Source organism: Candida jiufengensis (genome assembly GCF_024610255.1).
Source record: "Candida jiufengensis strain CBS 10846 chromosome Unknown scaffold5, whole genome shotgun sequence".
NCBI lineage: Eukaryota > Fungi > Ascomycota > Pichiomycetes > Serinales > Debaryomycetaceae > Lodderomyces > Lodderomyces jiufengensis.
This window is the reverse complement of record NW_026261558.1, coordinates 1,140,561-1,163,062: the sequence shown is the minus strand read 5'-3', so window position 1 is coordinate 1,163,062 and position 22,502 is coordinate 1,140,561. Positions and strand designations below refer to the sequence as shown.

The window sequence follows — 22,502 nt, the reverse complement described above, 5'->3', positions numbered from 1 at the left end:
TATATTAGTTTTTCAGATCTAGATTTCCGATTTACTTTAGTACTCGAAATTTTACTTTAAACTGAACTGAATACCAAAGAAATTATTATACCAATACCATTACATGGCACAATCTAGATTATGTCAGAGAAACCGAGTACGAGAAACGATGACAACTCATTAGAAAATCAATTGAACTATAGACACTCAGCTTTTGAGGAGGAGAACGATGGGTTATTACCGGTTACTCAACAAGATTTAAAACCTAAAACCAATATAACTAAATCAGATCATTTACTACCACAAGACAGAAAATCGTTTTTGGTATTGGTGATACTATATCTACTACAAGGTGTACCGGTTGGACTAGCATTTGGTTCAATTCCTTTTATACTAAAAAGCAAACTATCATATTCTCAAGTTGGTATATTTTCATTAGCAGCATATCCTTATTCATTAAAACTAATATGGTCACCATTTGTTGATTCTATATATTCAAAAAAGATTGGAAGAAGAAAATCTTGGATTATACCCATACAAACAATATCCGGATTGGTACTAATTTATCTAGGTTTCATAATTGACAAATTAATTGAAGATCCAAAACAATATCTAAATTTAATAACATTATGTTTTTTCATACTAGTGCTTTGTTGTGCAACCCAAGACATCGCAGTCGATGGATGGGCTTTAACTTGCTTATCTCCCGAAAGTTTATCATATGCATCAACTGCTCAAACAATTGGAATTAATACTGGTTATTTTTCAAGTTTTACAATTTTTCTAGCATTGAATTCTCCAGATTTTGCAAATAAATATTTACGGTCTGTCCCAAAAGATATTGGATTATTTACTTTAGGTCAATATCTAACATTCTGGGGGTGGGTATACATTTTAGTTACTGGGATTGTATTTTTTATACCCGAAGATCCTCCACATCTAGTAAATATAAATAAAGATAAAATTGCCAAAGAGAAAGGAGTTTACAATTTGAAAAACAAATGGAATCAATTATCAGAAGTCTATTCATCGATGTATGAAGTTTTGAAATTACCAAATGTACAAACATTTGTGGTGATACTATTAGTAGCCAAATTAGGATTTCAGGTAAATGAAGCAGGAACAAACCTAAAATTATTAGAAAAGGGATTATCCAAGGAAGATTTATCAATAACTGTTTTGATCGATTTTCCATTTGAAATGATATTTGGATATTACGCTGGAAGATGGTCTAATGGGAAAGCACCATTAAGACCATGGATATTTGGATTTATGGGAAGATTAGTTGCAGCAGGATTGGCACAATTGATTGTATATTTCTTCCCTAAAGATGGTCATATATCCAAAACATATTTCTTGATGATTATTTTACAACACTTATTAGGATCATTTATGTCAACTATTCAATTTGTATCATTATGTGCATTTCATACGAAGATAGCTGATCCCAAAATAGGAGGAACGTATATGACAACTTTAAATACTTTATCAAATTATGGAGGTACATGGCCAAGGATATTTATTTTCTTTTTAATCGATAAAATTACCATATCCAAATGTAATACCGATAAGGGATTTATAATGCTTGAAACTGAGAAGGATAAAGAGCAATGTACCTATAGTGGTGGAGAAATAGAAATTATTAGAGACGGTTATTATTATACGAATGCATTATGTATTTTTTTGGGAATATGCATTTTATTTTGGGTTAAAAAGAAAGCAGTTTATTTACAAAGTTTACCAAATAGTGCTTGGAGGATCAAAGAATAAATAAGTGATAAAGAATAAAAGTGTTGTTGTAATTGTACTAAATTTTTGGTTGCGAAATAATTTGTTAATCAATTTTCTGAAACTCACTCTATTATTAATTTTTGTTCTATACCAAGACACGTCTGTAAATGGTACTTTTGAATGAATACAAACAGCATCAACAAATATATAATGATATAACAACTGACATTAATAGCTTAGATAGGCTACTACAGCAACATTTACCTTTAAGAAATGATATTTATGACTTTCAATCAACACCTAATTGTGATGGAATGTATATATTTACAACATCAATTATAATATCACATTTAAAACGCGGTAATAAAGTTATTATTATGGATTGTGCATGGATCAAATATCAATTCAGTCATATCAAGGATCATCCTGAGTTTAAAACTGAATTCAAAGGTCAAATCACTTATTATCAAATTGATACTTTTGGGAAATTATACTACAAAATTTCACAATTACAAGATACCAACACGTTAATAATTTTAAATGGATTTCACCAACTAATTGATTTATACAAGTTGGAATTATCATTAACATATGAAGAGTTTAGAAGTAAACATAGACTAGAACAATATTCGACACTAAGTAACAACAAAGAAAATAATACTAATGATCCAATACCCCAAATTTCATCAACTTCTCAATTATTTAAAGTAAGTCCCACCACCAAGTACGATAGCCATTTGAATTCCTTAATCTCCAATCTAAATAAGCTTTGTATAAAGAATAACTCAATGGTGTTTCTACTAGGAGTTCTAGAAACTAAATTTCGACAATTTCGATCAGTGTCAAGTCAAGAAAATAATAATTCATCTCAATCATCAACACCCAACAAAAATAGAGTTGTACTCTCCTCACGATTTGTACATAAATCCGTGGACTCAAGACTAATATTCTATAAGGATTGGTACCATAAATCCACCCACTTTTTAAATAATCATCCAATTGAAGACAAGAGATCAATCACTATAAATCAAGCAATACTTAGATTCGTTAATGCAGTTAGACTAGAAATAGGTGATATACATTACGAGCCACTTTATTTTGATATAGATGATGAGTTTTTCCATGATGATGATGAAGAGAAGGAGGTTGCAAAATACGAGATCATAGATTTGTCAGAGTCAAAAAATTTACAAAATATTTTACCACCATCTTCACCACAAATTGACTCTACTGTTATTAATATAACAGCTAATGATATTTTTGAAGAGGAAGAAGAAGAAGAAGAAATAGAAAATCTTGAAACCATATGTGAATCAGAAGATGAACAAGTTGAAGAAATATTATTACCAGGAAGTGCTACCAATTAATTTTTTCGGATTTATATACTTGAAAATCTCATCTCATATATAAATTTATATATAGAGTGTTTCATAATAACTTTACATTTACAAATTCATAAATCAACAATAGAAAAATGGCCACGGTAATACCACCACCTTCAAAAAGACAAAAAAGAGAAGCACAACAAGTTAGAGAAGTAGATCTCGTACCAGAAGATGTGCCGAATGTTTTAATTAAATTTCAAGCATCAGATACTGGAGAATCAACGGGTGGATCAATAAGAGTACCAGGAGGTATAACGGAAAAACAATTAGAAGAATTGTTAAATAATTTAAGAGGAGAAAGTGATGATCCAGTGCCGTATACTTTTTCATTACTAGATAATGATGAAAGTAAGTTAATAGATATTAAAGATACAATATATCATTCCATATTAAAACCTGGTATAAAATCAACAGAAGATTTCCTCACGTTAGTATATACACCAAGAGCAATTTTCAAAGTCAAACCAGTCACAAGATCAAATGCTGCAATAGCAGGTCATGGATCAACAATTTTATGCTGTTCATTTGCACCAAATGATTCAGGAAGAATGTGTTCTGGAGCTGGAGATTCAACTGCAAGAATATGGGATTGCAATACATCAACACCAATGCATACACTACTGGGACATACAAATTGGGTTTTATGTGTTGCATATTCCCCGTGTGGTACAATGATTGCAACAGGTTCAATGGATAATACAATACGGTTATGGGATTCACAAACTGGAAAACCAATAGGTAAGCCTTTAACTGGACATTCAAAATGGGTGAGTAGTTTAAGTTGGGAACCATTACATTTAGTAGCCCCAGATGCTACCCCAAGATTAGCATCAAGTTCAAAAGATGGATCAGTCAAAATATGGGATACAACTTCAAGAACTTGTACATTAACTATGAGTGGTCATACAAACCTGGTACTGTGTGTTAAATGGTCTGGATCAAATATTGTATATAGTGCATCACATGATAAAACTATAAAAGCATGGGATATATCAGCAGGTGGTAAATGTATACAAACTTTAAAGAGTCATGCACATTGGGTAAATCATTTATCTTTATCAACAGATTATGTATTAAGAAAAGGTGGGTTTGATCATACATCAACAAGAGCTTCAAAATATACACCAGAAGAATTACGTCAAAGAGCAAAAGATCAATATGAAAAAGTTGCAAAATTAAATGGAGTAATAAGTGAAAGATTAGTTACTGCAAGTGACGATTTTACAATGTATTTTTGGGAACCATTAAAATCTTCAAAACCATTATTAAGAATGACAGGTCATCAAAAATTGGTAAATCATGTTGGTTTTTCACCAGATGGAAGATATGTAGTATCAAGTTCATTTGATAATTCAATTAAAATTTGGGATGGTATAAGAGGAACATTTATTTCAACCTTAAGAGGTCATGTTGCACCAGTTTATCAAACTGCTTGGTCTGCTGATAATAGATTGTTAGTTAGTTGCTCAAAAGATACAACTTTAAAAGTCTGGGATGTTAGAACTAAAAAATTAAATGTTGATTTACCAGGTCATGCTGATGAAGTTTATGCAGTTGATTGGAGTTTAGATGGTAAAAGAGTCGCATCTGGTGGTAAAGATAAAATGATTAGATTGTGGTCTCATTAAATTGAATAGATATAGATGTATAGTTAATGAAAAGACCCAACTCCTACTGATCATATGATTACACTATTTTATAACATTGTTAAATGTAGTTGAAGTATTATAATTCAAATAAATTAATAATAATAATCATGTACTGTATATAATAAATATATTCTTAATGAATTTGTATAACCACTATAATTTTTTATAAAAACAATATTTGCAATAATTTTAGTAAATTTTTAAAGCTTTATCGATGGAAATTTAAAACTTTTCAAATTAATAATCTTGAGTTAAATATCTGTTTAAGAAAATCACAGTTTGAAGTTAAATATCACTTAATCATTATTTTTACACCAATTTTTTTGTACATTTAAAGTTAAAGTTGGCGATCAAAATCAGATACCAAAATATCCCTATCAAGTATTCATTCATTTTATACATACCTTACCAATAATTCAGGATGAAACTAGATAATAATGCAGAAAATATAACTACATGTAAGGATTCATTTTGCGATGAACTAGATGATTGCTTTTTCATGAATCATAATTGTGATGATAATTTTCATAATACAAATGATATATGTGATTCAAGTTGTTGGACTATTTGTTGTGATGATGAAAATTGTATACCAACTTTAAAAAGTCAGCATAGAAATATAGACACTGGGTGTTGTGACGAACATATTTCAAATAAAATAGAATGCTGTAATCAACCTGATTGTGATAGTTTTGAAGTTCCTGAAGATTTTGAAATTTGTCATGATATACAATGTAGCTATAGTCCTAAAAATCATCATAAAGAAATCAATCGTCAATGTGAAACATCTGCAACTACAACTACAAGTTCAAAACGACCTAATTCAAGCAGTTCACCTTCTCAAGAACATATACATTTATCCAATCAAAACACGTTTCCACCACTTAAAAAGTCAAAAGTCAATAATTTTAATGAATATGATATACACTTTCCAAATGAAGGTCAACTCCAAGATTCTACGAAAAATTATAACAACAATCATCTACAAAAAACTTGTTACCATCCACCAAATAATGTATCTCAATCACAAGATATAATGTCTGATATAGATAAGATTATGAAGTACAATGTCATGTCAACGGAATTTCAACCAACCGTGAAAATAGAAGATGATCCACTACAGTATTCATGCCAATGGGAACATTGCTTTAAAAAATTAAGTAATGATAATTTCATTAATCATATAATGGGGGATCATATAAGTCAAGAACAAAATGTGGGTAAATCTTCATCTTTCCAATGTGAATGGAGCAATTGTAATTATTCCGATTTAAACCTTGATACTTTATTAAATCATTTAGAGACACATAAAAACAACACAACTAACTCAACAAATTCTCAAAATATCAATGTATTAACTCCTTTATCTTCGGCTAGTGGTAATGCTCACGGAGATTCACCATCAGAACTTAAAACCAATCAAGAATACAACTACCTGTTCAAAAACTCTCCAACAATGCAAGAGCAACCAACCGCAATTACTCAATTTAAATGTAATTGGCAAGTAGGTACAGATGCTAATGGTAATCCTATCCCGTGTCATACAATTCACACTACTGAAGGAGATCTACAAAATCATATAGTAACCGAACATATTGGCTCAGGTAAGTCAACATATTGTTGTGACTGGATTGGATGTGATCGTCACAAGGGTAAAATATTCAATCAAAGACAAAAATTGTATCGTCATATTCATGTTCATACAAATTATAAACCGTGTAAATGTGAAATATGTGGTGCATCTTTTGCAGTAGAATCAATGTTGATTCAACATTTGAGAATTCATTCAGGTGAAAAACCATTTAGTTGTAAAATTTGTGGTAAAAAATTTGCAACTAGTAGCTCGTTATCAATACATAATAGAGTCCACACTGGTGAAAAGCCTTTGAAATGTAAATGGCCAGGTTGTGGTAAATCTTTTAGTGAAAGTTCAAATTTGACAAAACATATGAAAATTCATACAAAGAAATTTGAATGTGAAATTTGTGGTGAAGCTTTTGTTAAAAAATTTGATTATAATAAACATTTGAAAATGCATAAAGGAAGAGATGACACTAGAGATGAAGAGGATGGTGAAAGAAACATATTAATGACACCTTCTATTAAAACTGAGTTTATAACTACGTAATCGAACAATTTCAATTCTTTGATATATACATTGTAGCTTCGTCGTGTATTCTCTAACATTTTTTTATTTTTGTGTTTCGTAAATTAATGTGAAACTTGAAAAAAAATTTATCAAATATCAAGTCAATCATATTACTACTATATCAACCACAAATGAAACCAACAAATACATTACTCGCACTCCGAGTAAAAGTTCCCCAACCAGAACTTACAAAATACACTTTTCAAGACATAACATCAATATCATCAAAAGATCTACCTAATAATGGATTCGGTTTAAAAAATTATTATATTCCAAAAACCAAATTCAATCATTTCCCAATATATAAAAAAATTCAAAATACTAAAATAACAACTGAAATAAAACGTATACAAGGTGACATCCATCAATTGAAACAGGACTTGTGTGAGAAATTCCCCAATTTAAAGATCACAATGAATCAAAGTGCTGGAATTATTAATATAAAGGGTGATTTGACTAGAGAACTCACAAAACTTTTCAATAAGGAGATCCAATAGATAGAATAATCAACATGTAAATAGAGTATAATGAAGGGATCATTATTTTTTCAATAAATGAGAAATGCTAACGAAAATTTCATTACCCAACTAAACTAAACTTCCATTTTCTGATGAAGGAGTATTGAATTCTGATCCACCACTGAAAGCTACTTGTCTTATAGATACAATCCATGGATCATTTAATAACTCAACAGCACTTGGTCTCTTAGTAGGATCATGTTCAAGACATCTTGATACAAATCTTCTACCATCTTCACTTAATTGTTCAGGCGATGGTAATTGTGGTTTATGACCCGCAGCAATATGATACATAATGGCCCATTCATTATCTAAATTAGCCCATGGTCTTCTACCTGTAGCCATTTCCAAGACACAACAACCTAAAGACCAAATATCAACTACTCCACTTCTATCTGATGAAGAACCAGTTATAACTTCTGGTGACATATACATTGGAGTTCCAGTCATTGAATTTATATTTTCTTGATTACCTGATTCTGGTCTAATTGATTTAGTTGCTACTCTTGTTCTACCACTATTTGCAATAACTTTAGCAGCTCCGAAATCAACAAATTTAATAACTCCATTATGATCTAACAAGATATTCTCTGGTTTTATATCTCTATGAACAACTCCCGATTGATGTAAATAAGCTAAACCTTCCAACATTTGTAAAGTATAAACTTGTACAACCATTTCATCTTCAATACGACCATGAGTTAATAATCCTGATAATGAACCACCTTCACAAAATTCCATGAAAATATAAACTTTATCACGATGAACCTCAACACCGAAATATTGTACAACATTGGGGTGGTTTAACATTTCAAGAACTGTCATTTCTTCTTTGATTTGTGGGACTATACTTTTAATGGACTGACTATCATGAAATCTAATTTCTTTTACTGCCATTATACCACCAGTGTCCAAATTAACTGCACAAAATACTTGACCAAAAGTACCACCACCAATAAATTTTCCCTTTTGCCATCTGATAGAGACACTTGAAAATGAAGAAGCCAACAAAGTGACAAATTGATATTCCAGATCACTTTTGTCAATAACTTTACCAATGGATTGATATTCAAGTGATAATTCTTTTCTATAATCTTCAATTTCTGCAATTTGTTGCATAAGTTCTTCATGATGAATTTTGTAAGAGTATTCATCATTTTGTGAATTTGCAATATTTTGTCTTTGTGATGACCATTTTAATAATCTATTCTTTTCAGCTTCACTTGATCTTGCACCCATAATATCAAAATGGGAAATCAATAGTGACATACATCTTGCAACCTTGACTTTTAATTTACTGAATTGCTCATCATTTAATAGCAAGATGTTGAAACCACGAGTCATATCCATGGCAAATTCTAATGCTAAGACACACCATCTAAAAGTTTTTCTATCAGTTGGTACACAATCATCACAAATGAAACTTACCCAATCAATTGCTAATTGTATTAATTTCATTATAATTGCTGATTTTCGTGATGCATCTAAATTTCTAGCAGCGTTTTTACCATAATCACGAGCAAAAACAAAATAATTATTAATAACAGCTTGATAATCACCTCTAATTTTAAATTGTCTGAAATTGTCCAATGCTATTTTAACTGATTCTAGGACAGATAAACTCATACGGAAAAAGGCTTTGTTGGTTTTAGTTAATTCTTGATGAACCACAGCTAATGAACATCTTTGTTCAATTGGTTTTGTACCTCCAGACATTATGATATCACCTACTATATCTAAGAATTTATCTCTGATAACATGCAAATCAAAATGTTGAACTTTTGAGATGACTAGCAATTGACCATTTTTTAAGTCTGTGATTGGTACAGAATCAACATTCACATTAACAACAGCACCTTCCCAAACTATCGGTTTCATTGGACATAAGGCTGCAACATAAGCATGTTTGTAAAGATCGTCTTCTGGTTCCTCCTTTAGTAAATCATTATTTGAATCTTGTAGTAGTTGTAACAATTCTGAGAAATTTGATTCTTTGGTACTTGGATCCAAAGCAACATATGAACCATTAATGATTTTTAAAATTTCTGTTTCATTACCCATTAATTCTGGACTTGCAAAAAAATAAGTACCTTGGGTTTCAACGGTATTTGTATATACCAAAAAATGATTTGTTGATCTTAATACATCCAACAATTGTTTTGTGTTATTTTGATGTTGTTGTGAGGGTACCTCAAATACTAAAGAATTAGTGAAGGATCTAGATATGTCACCTGTAAATCTCGCCAATTTACGACGTATTTGACCAAAATTATCTAAAGTTGTGCTATACCATCTTATTAAATCTTGAGAGCCATCATTATGAGCTGGAAACCTTATAGAATGATTGAAGTAAGCTAAAAGACGTTGATTCAATCTCAGTGTTAACATAGCAATTTCTTCTGCGACTACTGCACAACCTCCGTCAATATAATTTCCGAGTGATTGTAAAAAACCCCACGCTTCCTCTAATTCTTCCGGTTCTTTAAAAGTCCTGAAATTTGTTTGAGATCTTGAACTATCAAGTAATTTTTTGTTAAATAAAGCCAAAAAATATCGTATACACCTCAAAATAACACTATCGAAATCTGAAACCTCAGTGTCAAATAGATCACTCAATAACCAATTTTTATCAGGATCAGGCTGTTTATATTCTTGAATACCCAGTTTCACTTCTAAGGCAATAGTTATATACGATTGAAAATCATCAAGCATTTGATCAATCATCATCATTGTTGGATTCTGTAATTTCATTGCATAACTTAAACGAACTATAATAATTTCTTTAATTAATTTCATTGGAATAATACAAATTTGAATTAAATCGTGAAGGTAATCTGGTAATTTCATAATTTCAAACATATGACCTAATCTGATGTGAGTTTCCTTAGATTTTATCATCCATGGAGAAATTGGTCTGAAAATTCTTTTTTTGAAAATTGTATGTACATCTTTTTCTTTCATTAGTCTTTCAGCTAATGATTTGTTATCCTCATCAAATATCTTTTTCACTATTTTACTATTTGAGGTGGATGTTGCACTTGAGGGAACTTCAACGGGGGATTTGGTAATATCTAATTCATCATTACCAATCCACAACCTCAAAGCTTGGGTCTCTCTATTTATGGCGTCAGTAATAGTAAGCCATGCAGTTAAAGCATCAATTCTATTTTGAAACTCAACACTCCGACACGCTGGTTTATCTGTACGCATATCTTCCAAATTTCTCCATAAATTACAAGCTTCATCATATCTGTTTAGTATTAATTCAACTTGTTCTCGTATTGGATTACCCACAGTATCATCATAACTCACTTCAAATTGTAGAATATCTTCAATTAATTGTTCAACTAATGTTCTTCTATATGCAACAATTTTCCTTTGATCATCTTCCGTTCTATTAAATATTTTAGCTCGTATACCAAACCATATATTTTCTTTAAATGTCGCGTGTAAATAACTTTCTAAAGGATTATCTGGATTATGATTATTTATTATTTTCGTCTTTTCTGATCTAACAACATCACCTGTCAACACTGTAGTTAACATAGATTGCCAATCCAATCTTTCAATAACAGCAGGATCATCCGAATCTTCAGTAGGTACATTTGCAATCTTTTTTAGGTTTACATTTGCATTCTTCATTAACGAAAGTGCCATACTATAATCAATTTGATATTTATCATCGTCTATAGCAGCTAATAAATTTGCATTGTCTCCATCGTTATAAAACATGTCATAATCTTCATCTTCATCTTCTTCAAACTCTATGTTCTGATCTTCCTCATCATCTGCACCTGTTATACCCTTAGTGTAATAATCATCAACTAATTGATTTTTGAGTTTTCTTAGATATGATTTTTCTTGAGCTGCATATTGTGAATTTTGTTGATGTTGTTGTTGTATTTGTTGATTATGTTGCAATGTAGCATTTAATGATCGAGATCTTGTTCGTAGTATAGATCCACTTGCAGATCTGCTAATTGGTGGTCGAGATTGATGTTGTGGATTGTTTGAGTTAGTAGGATACGATACTTTACCTGGGGTTCCTAAAGGTTGTTGTCCATTATTACTGCCATTACTTAGCGTTCTTTTGGCATGTTGTTGTGAACTAAGTAAAGGGATACCACTATTAGTCGATTGAGATTTTAATAAAGCTGGTGGTTGCCTTGCTGATGCCGATGAAGATTGTGATGTTGTTGAAGCTTGTGAGTTTTTCCTTTTACTGCTTGTTGATGAACTACTTCCATGTCTTGAACTAGAAGGTGTGTTCGGTTGAAAAAATGATAGTGATGGGATTTTACCTTGTAATTGTTGATTTTGTAATTGTTGTTGTTGTAAATGTTCTGCAGTTAATTCTGCAACTCCTTCACTTAAAATTGGACTATCACGCTTATTATCTGGCATTTTAAAGAACTTATATAGTCATATATGAATTAATGAATAGTAAGGATCGATTGATGACTTATTTGTAGTGGTATTATATGATAAGATCTGAAAATATGATTAAAAAGGTACGATAACTATGAAATAAATTTATTGTGAGGAATTTTTTTTTGGTTGTGAAAATCAAATCCTTGCTAACATTACATTACCACCAAAAGATTGACAACTAATAGAGCAGAGCCGTACAACTATGATCGAGGTTCAAGCTAATGATAGATTAGGTAAAAAGATAAAAGTCAAATGTTTACCGACAGATACAATTGAAGATTTGAAGAAAGTATTATCATTACAAATAGGTACACCATATGATAAAATCATACTAAAGAAAGGTCATCAAATATATAAAGATCATATATCACTAGATGATTATGAGATACACGATGGATTTAATTTTGAGTTATATTATGGTTAGAGAGTTATAATAATAAATTGAAATAAATTAAATATTAAATTGAGATATATAATACAAAATCATAAAATTTATAAGTAATACAGTAGTTGAAAGAATATCATTAACTCATGAAAGCAAGATTTATAAAAAATATTCGACATGTTTACGTTTTGGACGTTCTTGAAAATATCCTGCAAAAAAATCAGTTTCAATATTACCATTAATTGAAATATCAGAAAAATTAATTCCATTAACACTTTTACCATTTGATGTATCTTCATCATTTTCTTTTGATGCTTCAAATATATTAAAAAATTGTCCAGGTAAAACTCCTTGTTCAATTTGTGATTTAGTTCTATAATCGATTGAATTTTCTTTGGTGCTGGATTTGGTGCCGTTAGCTTCATAATTTGTATATAGTATTTCCAATACACTAGCTTTATTACCACATCTATAACAATAATTTGGAGCTGACCAAACAGTTAAACATTTCCCATTCCAATAACTTGTATAACCTTCATTACATAATTGATGGGCTCTAATCATTTGAACTAAGTTATTTTCTTTACAAAATTTATTCATTATATCACTACCAAAAAGGTAACCAGCACCTCTTGGACTTAATTTAAAATCTGATATTTCAACATCTGGGTCAGACCATACTAAATCTGCCATAATTCCATCATGAGGAATTTCTCTAAATCTATCTATTGCTCTTATTTGATCTAGTTGTTGACAACTTGGTGATAAGCCACCATGACATGCAAATATGGTACCATCTATTGTAGCACCTAAAGGTAAATAATCAAATAAATCTGTTATATATGACCATACATCAGCTGATCCATTATATTTATTTAAAACTTCGGTATAAAAACCATAATTTGTAGTAATGGTCCTTGATTCATGATTACCTCTTATTAAATTAATTCTATTAGGATATCGTAGTTTTAAGACTAATAATAATGATATTGTTTCAACTGAATAATAACCTCTATCAACATAATCTCCTAAAAATAAATAATTTGTATGTGGAGGTGATCCTCCTATTTGAAAAATTTCTAATAAGTCATGATATTGACCGTGAATATCTCCAACAACTGAAATTGGGGATTGTAATGATATGATATTAGGAACTGATAATAATTCTGTTTTTAGCATGTGACATAATTGTTGAATAGTCTCTGGTGGTAGTATTTTTGGTGGTTTATGTTCTAATAATTGTTCTAGACAATAGTCTAGATCTGATATGGGGATATTGAAAGGTATTGTCATAAATCATTCAAATATTGGGCGGTGGAGGTGATAATAAGAGTTGATGATATTGTTGTTTTTGAGGAAAAGAATTTTGCGGAAGCTGATTTTTTTAGGTGAATCAAGTTTTGTTGGGAACCAAGACAGGGAAAGTTCTTTTGGTGATACTAGTTGTCGTTTTGATTTCGTCTTGATCTACTGTTATATGGATATTGTTGAATACTTTTCAAAATTAATTTCTTTTTCGAAAGACGTTATTTTTTACTTTTTTAAGGTTTAAGATTTTATAAATTTCTTTCACTTTTCTCTCTTAAAAATTTGAGACAATAATAAAATAATTTTTTATCAGAGTTAAAGATAACAATTAATTACTTAAGTGGTAATAGGTTATCTTAAGAGGTAAGTTATAAAGTACTTTTCTAATTTATAAATTCTATAAATTTTTATTTATACAATGTTCTAAAATATTTAAACCTTCATCAATAACTTCATTTGGTATGTTTAATGCTGGGACTAATCTAATAGTATTCATACCTGCAGTTATTACCAAAAGACCATTTTCTCTACAACAAACAACTATTTTATTTATTTCAACATTTTCTTTAAATTGTAAACCTAATAATAAACCTTTACCTTTGACTTTCAAAATTTTTTCAGGATGTGTTTCAGCTATTTTATTTAATTTTTTAAGAAATCTGTCTGATTTTTCATTTACTTTATTTAAAAATTCTTCATTTGCAATTTCATCAACTACATATGATCCAATTCTTGCACCTAAAGGATTACCACCATAAGTAGTTCCATGATCCCCAACAGATAAAACGTTTTCAACTTTTTCAGTAATCATTGTAGCTCCAATAGGAAATCCATTACCTAATGCTTTAGCCATTGTTACAATATCTGGATGAGCTTCTTTTGGTAAATGAGAATGAGCCCATAATTTTCCAGATCTACCTAACCCACATTGGATTTCGTCATATATCAATAATACATTATTTTCATCACATAATTTTCTTAATTCTATCAAAAAGGATTCATCAATTGTATTTACACCTCCTTCACCTTGTATTGGTTCTATTATAACAGCACAAGTTTTATCTTTTGAAATTAAATTTTTAACGCTTTCTATATCATTTGGTTTTGCAATATTAACACCTGGGATTAAAGGAGCAAAAGGTGCTTGATATTTTGGATTTGGAGTTATTGACAAAGCACCCATTGATCTACCATGAAATGAATTTTCAAAAGTTATAAATTCAGTTTTAGAATCACCACCATGAGATTTACCATATTTTCTTGCAAATTTCATAGCTGCTTCATTTGCTTCAGTTCCTGAATTACATAAAAACACTCTTGATGCATCATGTAATCCATCAAATTCTTTTGTTTTGTTGACTAATTTATTTGCTAATTCTCCAGCTGGTAAATTATAATATAAGTTTGAACAATGTAATAGCTTGGTGGATTGATCTTGTAATATTTCAGTTATGGCTTCATTTGAATGTCCTAGACATGTTACCGCTATACCTGCTGTGAAATCGATATATTTACGATCCTCTAAATCATATATGTATGAACCTTTACCATGAGTTAAAACTAGCTTAGGACGTGCATATGTTGTTACCGTATATGGTTCAGAAACTGTATTAACAAACTGTCCTGTATGTGAGTCATCATTTGCATCTGGTATATTTTCAAATTTTTTGATTGAAGTGGATGAATAGAATTTAAATGATGTGTTGAGAGCGTGTTGAGGCTTTATACACCTTAAAGTATTTTTTATCGTTACTGATCTTAACATCGTGAGAATATGTATGAATCTAAGGGTATTTTAATTCTTATTTGGTTGGTTAAAGTTAAAGAAGAAATTGAAAAATTATTTGAAAATTCTTTACATCTCGCGGTTAAGAAATTTGACTCAATAAAATTACTTAATTTAGATTTTGTACCACTAGATATCATTTCAGGTTAATCAATAAGTATTTAAAAAATCCAACTTCGACGACATAATCTACAGAACAGATCGAGGGAGGGAATTAGACTGGCTTAAATATGATTAACATGAATAACCACACCACGTATTTACATAAAAACTCCCAAGACCAAAACACTCCAAATTTAATTAAATTTCAGAAATGTTGTTTTTTAGTAGGTACTAATTGTACAATTAGCATTCTACAACTTTCTTTCAATAAGCAAACTAAATTTTGACAACATAAAATCTCTGATATTTCAGTCACTAAAAGTGAACTACATAGTATATAGAAAGTTTAAATATACATGTCGAAATCAAAAAGAAAAAAAAAAGATAAAAAAAAAGGTTTATTTAAATTCTATTTATATCAATTGTACAATTGCATCTTGAATTTGAATTATCTAATTGTTGAACTTCATTTTCAATGATTCTATTGACTTCAAATCTCATTCTTATTTCTTCATCTGAATCAGCACCTTTCATTTGTAGACTAACTCCAATGACATATAATTTATAATTGAACTTTGTTATAAATAATTTCTCAATTGTAAAATTTTGTTTGAAAAATTCTAATGATAATATTTGTTGATTAATTTTGGATATTAATAAGTCATATTGATAATCTGAAAATGGGAATGAACAAAGTAAAATTCCACCTAGTGATTTAACTAAATTCCAACCATTATATAAAATTAGACAAGCTACTAAACTTGTTGCACATTTGTTTATATCATATGCCAAATTTTTCACAAAGCTTTCGGGAATTAATGGTACAATCATTAAAAATATGACATAAGTAATTGTGATTAAATGTGTAGGGTAATTTTTCCATATTTTGATAAATTTTAGTAGTTGTGAACTTTTCTTTTCAACTGGACTAAAAGGGTTTGCAGTTCTTTCAGTTTTTGATGTTAGTAATTCATTGATTTTATCATACGCTAAAATTAAATTTGACGAGATTAATGAAACTGCCAAAGTAATCATTAAAATTGATTGGTAAGCTATCCAATTTTTGCTTGACCCATCCAGTTCATCATGAATATGATGTGATAAATGTTCATGATCTTGATGATCATCATGAGACACTACGGACAAAACAAATTCTTCAATAAAATGACTAAACAAATCAAAACTTAACATCACTAAAGAAGCACTTAACGCAAAACTTACTAAAACTTCAATACGTTCTAAACCAAAAGGATAAGCAATCGATGAATTATTCCATACTTCAAAATTAGACATTATATCAACCAAAGCTATAAAAAATGAACCTAATGCATCATAAAATACTAAATGAGCAACTGTTGATAATGAACTTATTTTGAATTTAAATCCGACAACAAATACTAATATTGATAATGCTACATGGAAACTAGCCCATATTAGTCTAAATTTTTGATGTTTTGTTATTGATGACAATGCTTCTTTATAATTTGGTATAGGATACAGGTCAGGTATAGATTTTAATTGATTATCGGTTATACTTATTGGTGGTGGTTCTTGAAATAAATTCATTGAAACTGATGAATGTTTGTACTTATGACCTTTTCTATGAGCTGGTTTCACTTGTAATGAATGATTTGATCCATTATTGTTCATGAACATTTCTTGTGATTGGAAATTAAAAGGGTTTGATATTTTTTTAGGTGATGATGATCTTCTGACTGGTGATTTGGATCTGTAATTTTTATTTAGTCTTACTGGTGATGTGGACCTTGATGGCGATGGTGATCTGTTAGTACTTGTATAATTTAGTACCGAGTCCATGGTTACTGAATTTCTTGATCTTGCTGTATTATTGAAATTAAACACTTTATTTTCTGTTCCATCTTCTGAAATAGAATTAAAAGAGTCCATTAAGAATGCTGACTTGGGTCTTGTCCTGGTAGGTAGAGTACCCCCAAATTGAGAATTATTTGGTGCTGATGATGGTGGTGCTAGTATTGGTGAGTTTGTTAATGACGAATTTGAATATCTTCTTGGAGTTGGTGGGCTCATTGGAGTATTCGAAAATTGAAATACATTTTGATTGAAGCTGTGTTTATCAATATTTGGTGTTGTAGTTGTACCATCTCCTAGAGAATCTGTTGAGAAATTAGCACTAGATAAAAAACTCAAATCTTTGCGGTTTGATGATGTTTCATTTTGATTATTTGATGTTTCAATATTATCATCTTCAATTATTATGGGAATAGATTGTTTAAAAATGTCTGAGTTATCATCCAGAATCTCCAGACTATTCCGTAGATTATTCATTTAAATTGATTTCATATATGCTATGGTGGTTATGCAAAACGCGTTTGATATCTTGAACTAAAAAATACTTCAATCTGAATATTACGCAAAAAGAGTAGTATTTGGTAGCTTTTGACAGCATAAATGAAACATTGAGTAAGAATAAACAATTCCTTTAAAGTGATTAGGATTGAAAATACTCGTGATCAAGATATTATACTCCAATTATCAGTTCAAGTCTCCGCAAAGTTGTATTTCATTTATTATTGAAATAGTATTTATAGATCTATTAGTAGTGTACAATAGACAAAAATAGTTCATGACAATGTAGAAAAGTCACGACAACTAAAAGAAACCGACATAGCTCACAAATTTTTAAATTTCAAAACGAAATCAAGAATTAATTTAAGATCTCGCTAAACCTTAAAAACAAGAAAGCAATAATGTTGTTTTTGTTCAATAGTTATAGTAATAATTGTGCTTTCGCAATCAACTTTAATGAAATTATTGTGCAAAATATTCTTAGTGGATAGTAACAAAATCAAATTTTCACAATTTGCCTTAAGCGACGAACAATATATTCTACAAAATGGCTTAGACGGACGGAAATTATAGAATTTGTGTTACTTTTGTACCATTTTGTAAAAGCGGGTTGGAAAGCGGTGGAAGTTATTAAAAATTTAAAATATCCGACGAACCTTTTAATTAAATTTTAATGCTTAACAACCAAATCTTTACCTCAATATTTAAGTTGTAAAAATAATAATAATATCAGGCTTTTCATGTGATTAAATAATTTTGAAGAAAGGGGATTAACGAGATCTAAATTGATCGAATTTCTTCCAAATTGGACAAAAAATTTGACTAGAATGAAAAGTGCGTAAATCATTTTAATCTCCTTATCTTATCCATGAGAAAAGATTGAACAAAATGTTAAATTCAACAAAATTTAGTCTTGAAACTGGAGTAAATATCCAATTCTCCAAATAAAATCTGATTTTTATTAATTTAAGCAAAAACCAAAACAATTTATTGTAGAGTAAGAAGAGTAAAAAATTACGTCGAAAATCTTGACAAATAACATACTTACATTGCAGCAAATTGTACCTAAGTTTGTACTGTTGAAGAAAAAAAGAAATTAGTCCTTCATAATACTTGCTTCTTAAATTCCCAATGAACTCCATTTAATAATATAATGTTAGTGAAAAGGGTAGGTCAGGCTTGTTTAGGTAAATTACTGATAAATACTAGAAATTTGTCGAACAATAAAGAACAAATTAAAAAATTATTGTAATAATCATCCAAGTATCCGCTCATAACAATTTGCAAACATTATTGAACGATTATTTTTGTTTTTGTTTCCTATAAAATCTATTGAAAATTAAAAGCGGAATACATTTTAAAATAAATTTTAATTTGTTTCACAATTCATATTTTTTTCTTGTCTTAAAAATAATCTTATTTATATACAGTACCATAATAATAATAAATATTACTGTAGATCTTAATTTTTTTTTTATGTAATAATTATTAAATTCAATTTATGTATTTTAGCATTTAATATTTACTAAAATTTACTAAATGTATTCTGATTCTACTAAATTGTTCTCTTGATTTTGTTACTATATTACTAAATAGATATTGAATGAGCAATCGAGTGCTTTATTGATGAGAAAGATAATCAATAAGTTTTTTCTCTTTGTTTCTCAAATTATTTTCCAACATTTTTGATGTCAAAATATTATATTTCATTTTTTTGTTTTATTTTATAAATATTATATTATTTTAATTGAAACAAACGTTTGCTATGCATAATGTATAGGTAGGAAATTTCAAAAGGGTCACATGTTTACTCAAATGGGTTGAGATATTTTATCAAAATATTCGCTATTTAATAAAAATTTCTTGGAGAATCTATTTTTAGATACAAATATAGAAATACATCAAATTTGAATTTGAGTAGTTAACAAGTTCAGTGATTGAACTATTAACTTTAGAGTTAATCTCAAGGTACAATGTCAATTCACTTACCTTACATATATTTAAGTTCATGAACGATACAATAATACAATACCTGCATTTTTCTTCTGCAAATTTCTTAATTTACTACTCTCATAATCTTTATTTTATTACGAAGTTGACAGAGAAAACCGAAGTAAAAAAAGAAAAGAAACTAGATAAAAATTATTTAATCCAGTTTGCCTCGAGAATATTTGGAATGAAAGAGAGATAATTCAATGCGTAGCATTTTATAAATATGCACGAAAAATTTTATGTAGTTGAGTGATGGCATAAAAACTAAATAATAAATGAATTAACAGCTTAATAGCAAGTTAAAAATAAAAAAATGTTTTATGAAATACTTGTATAATATTTCAAAATGAAAATAACTTCTTATTAAAATTAAAATCAGAATTTTTTAAAGCTTTTTTCATGAGGAGTTGTTTCAGTTCCAGATAATTATTTGGAAGTAGATCAAAAGGTAAGTTTTTTATATCAATAGTTCACTACTATCTTGCTTAATTTATTTCAATAAATTAGACCCCTTCTTTTTTTCTCAATTTATTAAAAAGATTTTATTGATCAACTAAAAAAGTTTAATTTTTCTTAGCTACACAAAAGCGCAACTTAAAAAAAATCTATTTTATATAGTACTAAATTATTTATTAACTACCGAGTTTTTATTCACCTATTTGCATATGGAAAATTGAAATTGAAAACCCATTGGCACCAAACAAAATTTCATTTAATAAACAAACTCTAATGTCCGATTGTGCCAAATACATTTGGATACATTTGGGGAATTAAGTAGAAGGAAGTGGTACAAAAATTGATCAATCTTAGTACAAAAGGAAAAGATCTATTAAAAAATTTAAGTATTTAATCTAATTTGATAATATTAAAAACAATAATATTGAATTTTGTGATTAACTACAAAATATTTCATATGTTCAATTAGTAATTTATTAGTTAGTGGGGGTTGTAATTATGCTAGTATTAGTTTGAGTAACACTTTTTATTGAGTTTGTTTTGATATTTCTTATTGAAGAAAAGGCATTAAAACGGAGATATCACTTTGAAATTTTTTTTCGGTTATTAAGAGTATTGTTCATGAAGCTCTCTGATTTTTGTTCTTATTTGACTTATACTTCCCTAAAATAATATGCCAAATTGAAATTGAAAAAAAACGAGCTAGTGAGTGATTTTACAGAAGACAGCGTTTACAATTTTGCATAAATTAGTAATTATTAAATTGACTGAACTCATGTTAATGTATATTAGTTTAATCAATAAAAAGATCTTTTATCTCATTAAATTACTATCTTACACAAAACCACTACCAAAAAAAAAAAAACACTGCAATAAAAGGATTTGCAAATTCTATTTTTGCCGTATCTACAGTTTTTTATTGCTTATTTGTACTTTATATTACTGCTACTTTGTTTATTTAGCTTATTTTCTATTGTTTATTATTTACTATTTACTTAATTAATTTGTTATTGTTACTCTATTTAGGTTTTTCATTAAGTAAACTAAATTTAAGTATTTTTTTTCTTTTTTTTCAAACAAAATTTTTTTTCTAATTTTGCAATCAACTGAAAATATAAATATCACAAATAATTCCGATTTTTATATTCTTCTTCTTTTTCTCTTTTTTTCTTAATTAAGTTCATTAAACTCATTCATTCGCTTAATTATTACAATGCAATTCTCAAAAGTCGCTTTATTATCAGCTGTTTCAGGTTCAGCTTTAGCTTCATGGTCAAATAGTACCGTAACAGATATCTCAACCAAAATTATAACCATCACATCTTGCTCATTAAATTCTTGCGTTGAAAAAACAATCGAAACCGGAGTCACTACCGTCACTGAAGTTGATACTACTTACACCACTTACTGTCCATTACCAACTACTGAAGCTCCAGTCCCAGCATCAACTGTCAAAGAAATTGAAACCGTCACTGCTACAATTACTAGCTGCTCAGAAGATAAATGCACAACCAAAGAGGTTCTTACTGGATTAACCACTTTGACAGATGTTCATACTACCTACACTACTTACTGTCCATTACCATCAACTGAAGCTGGTAAACCAGCTGTTTCACCAGAAACTCATGCTCCAGCTCCAGCTACCACTGTTGCCGCTGAATCATCACCAGCTGCTTCTGAAACCACTGTTGTTTCAAAATCAACCGTTGCTGCTGAATCATCTGCTGCTCCATCACCAGCTCCAACTGTTGTTGAAGGTTCAGCTGCTAAAGCTGTCCCAGCCTTAGCCGGTTTATTAGCTTTAGGTGCTTTCATTTAAATTTAAAATAAATTAATAAATAATTTGTTTTATTTAATTTTTAAAAATTTAATATTTATTGTTTTTATTGTTGCATCTTAATTTTTAATAAATAATTCTTAATTCAATTTACAAGATTTATTTGTGAATATTTAATTCGGTTTTCTGTGAATCAACAAGGAAGGAAAAGGAGGAACTTTTTTATATTTTTTTTTGGTTTATTATTATTATAAAAAATAATGGTGAATAATTTTAGCTGATACAACTTTTAAATGGGGTATTGGTATGAAATGGTTTTCTGTATGATATAATGCTACTATATTTTTTGTTAGATTATTTTCATTTTAATTGCTTTATCTTTGAAAGTTCAATTGGTATAAATTTAATACATTAATTTTGTTTTCGTTAATAGTTGGAACTTGTAGATTTTGAATAACTCTTGTGGAGGAAGTTTTTTTAAATTAAATACCCCTTAAATTGGATCAGTTCCAGAGTTTCTTATATA

At 29.2% G+C, this 22,502-nt stretch overlaps 10 protein-coding genes across 10 annotated transcripts; 6 read left to right on the top strand and 4 right to left on the bottom strand. All coding sequences in view use genetic code 12, as the record gives it.

The window, feature by feature from the left end:
* Window positions 1–120: 120 nt before the first annotated feature.
* On the top strand, window positions 121–3,077 carry KGF54_001916 (Acatn family MFS transporter; the record flags this gene model as incomplete). Its single annotated transcript, XM_051762338.1, has 2 exons — window positions 121–1,654; window positions 1,951–3,077. 2 exons carry the CDS (start codon window positions 121–123, stop codon window positions 3,075–3,077), a joined length of 2,661 nt encoding a protein of 886 aa, XP_051621454.1.
* Window positions 3,078–3,184: 107 nt separating this feature from the next.
* Window positions 3,185–4,723, top strand: KGF54_001915 (uncharacterized protein; the record flags this gene model as incomplete). Its single annotated transcript, XM_051762337.1, has 1 exon — window positions 3,185–4,723. The coding sequence occupies one exon, from the start codon at window positions 3,185–3,187 to the stop codon at window positions 4,721–4,723; it is 1,539 nt and encodes a 512-aa protein (XP_051621453.1).
* Window positions 4,724–5,165: 442 nt separating this feature from the next.
* CSR1 (Csr1p) lies at window positions 5,166–6,872 on the top strand (the record flags this gene model as incomplete). Its single annotated transcript, XM_051762336.1, has 1 exon — window positions 5,166–6,872. The coding sequence occupies one exon, from the start codon at window positions 5,166–5,168 to the stop codon at window positions 6,870–6,872; it is 1,707 nt and encodes a 568-aa protein (XP_051621452.1).
* A 152-nt stretch (window positions 6,873–7,024) lies between these two features.
* IMG2 (mitochondrial 54S ribosomal protein mL49) lies at window positions 7,025–7,390 on the top strand (the record flags this gene model as incomplete). The annotated part of the gene is made up of 1 exon (XM_051762335.1): window positions 7,025–7,390. One exon carries the CDS (start codon window positions 7,025–7,027, stop codon window positions 7,388–7,390), a length of 366 nt encoding a protein of 121 aa, XP_051621451.1.
* Window positions 7,391–7,480: 90 nt separating this feature from the next.
* SSK2 (mitogen-activated protein kinase kinase kinase) lies at window positions 7,481–11,815 on the bottom strand (the record flags this gene model as incomplete). Its single annotated transcript, XM_051762334.1, has 1 exon — window positions 7,481–11,815. The coding sequence occupies one exon, from the start codon at window positions 11,813–11,815 to the stop codon at window positions 7,481–7,483; it is 4,335 nt and encodes a 1,444-aa protein (XP_051621450.1).
* Window positions 11,816–11,910: 95 nt separating this feature from the next.
* On the top strand, window positions 11,911–12,266 carry KGF54_001911 (ubiquitin-like protein; the record flags this gene model as incomplete). Its single annotated transcript, XM_051762333.1, has 2 exons — window positions 11,911–11,922; window positions 12,054–12,266. The coding sequence occupies 2 exons, from the start codon at window positions 11,911–11,913 to the stop codon at window positions 12,264–12,266; spliced, it is 225 nt and encodes a 74-aa protein (XP_051621449.1).
* A 120-nt stretch (window positions 12,267–12,386) lies between these two features.
* On the bottom strand, window positions 12,387–13,520 carry PPG1 (putative serine/threonine-protein kinase; the record flags this gene model as incomplete). Its single annotated transcript, XM_051762332.1, has 1 exon — window positions 12,387–13,520. One exon carries the CDS (start codon window positions 13,518–13,520, stop codon window positions 12,387–12,389), a length of 1,134 nt encoding a protein of 377 aa, XP_051621448.1.
* Window positions 13,521–13,932: 412 nt separating this feature from the next.
* ARG8 (acetylornithine transaminase) lies at window positions 13,933–15,300 on the bottom strand (the record flags this gene model as incomplete). The annotated part of the gene is made up of 1 exon (XM_051762330.1): window positions 13,933–15,300. The coding sequence occupies one exon, from the start codon at window positions 15,298–15,300 to the stop codon at window positions 13,933–13,935; it is 1,368 nt and encodes a 455-aa protein (XP_051621447.1).
* A 525-nt stretch (window positions 15,301–15,825) lies between these two features.
* On the bottom strand, window positions 15,826–17,730 carry KGF54_001908 (Zn(2+) transporter; the record flags this gene model as incomplete). Its single annotated transcript, XM_051762329.1, has 1 exon — window positions 15,826–17,730. One exon carries the CDS (start codon window positions 17,728–17,730, stop codon window positions 15,826–15,828), a length of 1,905 nt encoding a protein of 634 aa, XP_051621446.1.
* A 3,682-nt stretch (window positions 17,731–21,412) lies between these two features.
* Window positions 21,413–22,018, top strand: PGA62 (Pga62p; the record flags this gene model as incomplete). Its single annotated transcript, XM_051762328.1, has 1 exon — window positions 21,413–22,018. The coding sequence occupies one exon, from the start codon at window positions 21,413–21,415 to the stop codon at window positions 22,016–22,018; it is 606 nt and encodes a 201-aa protein (XP_051621445.1).
* Window positions 22,019–22,502: the final 484 nt, after the last annotated feature.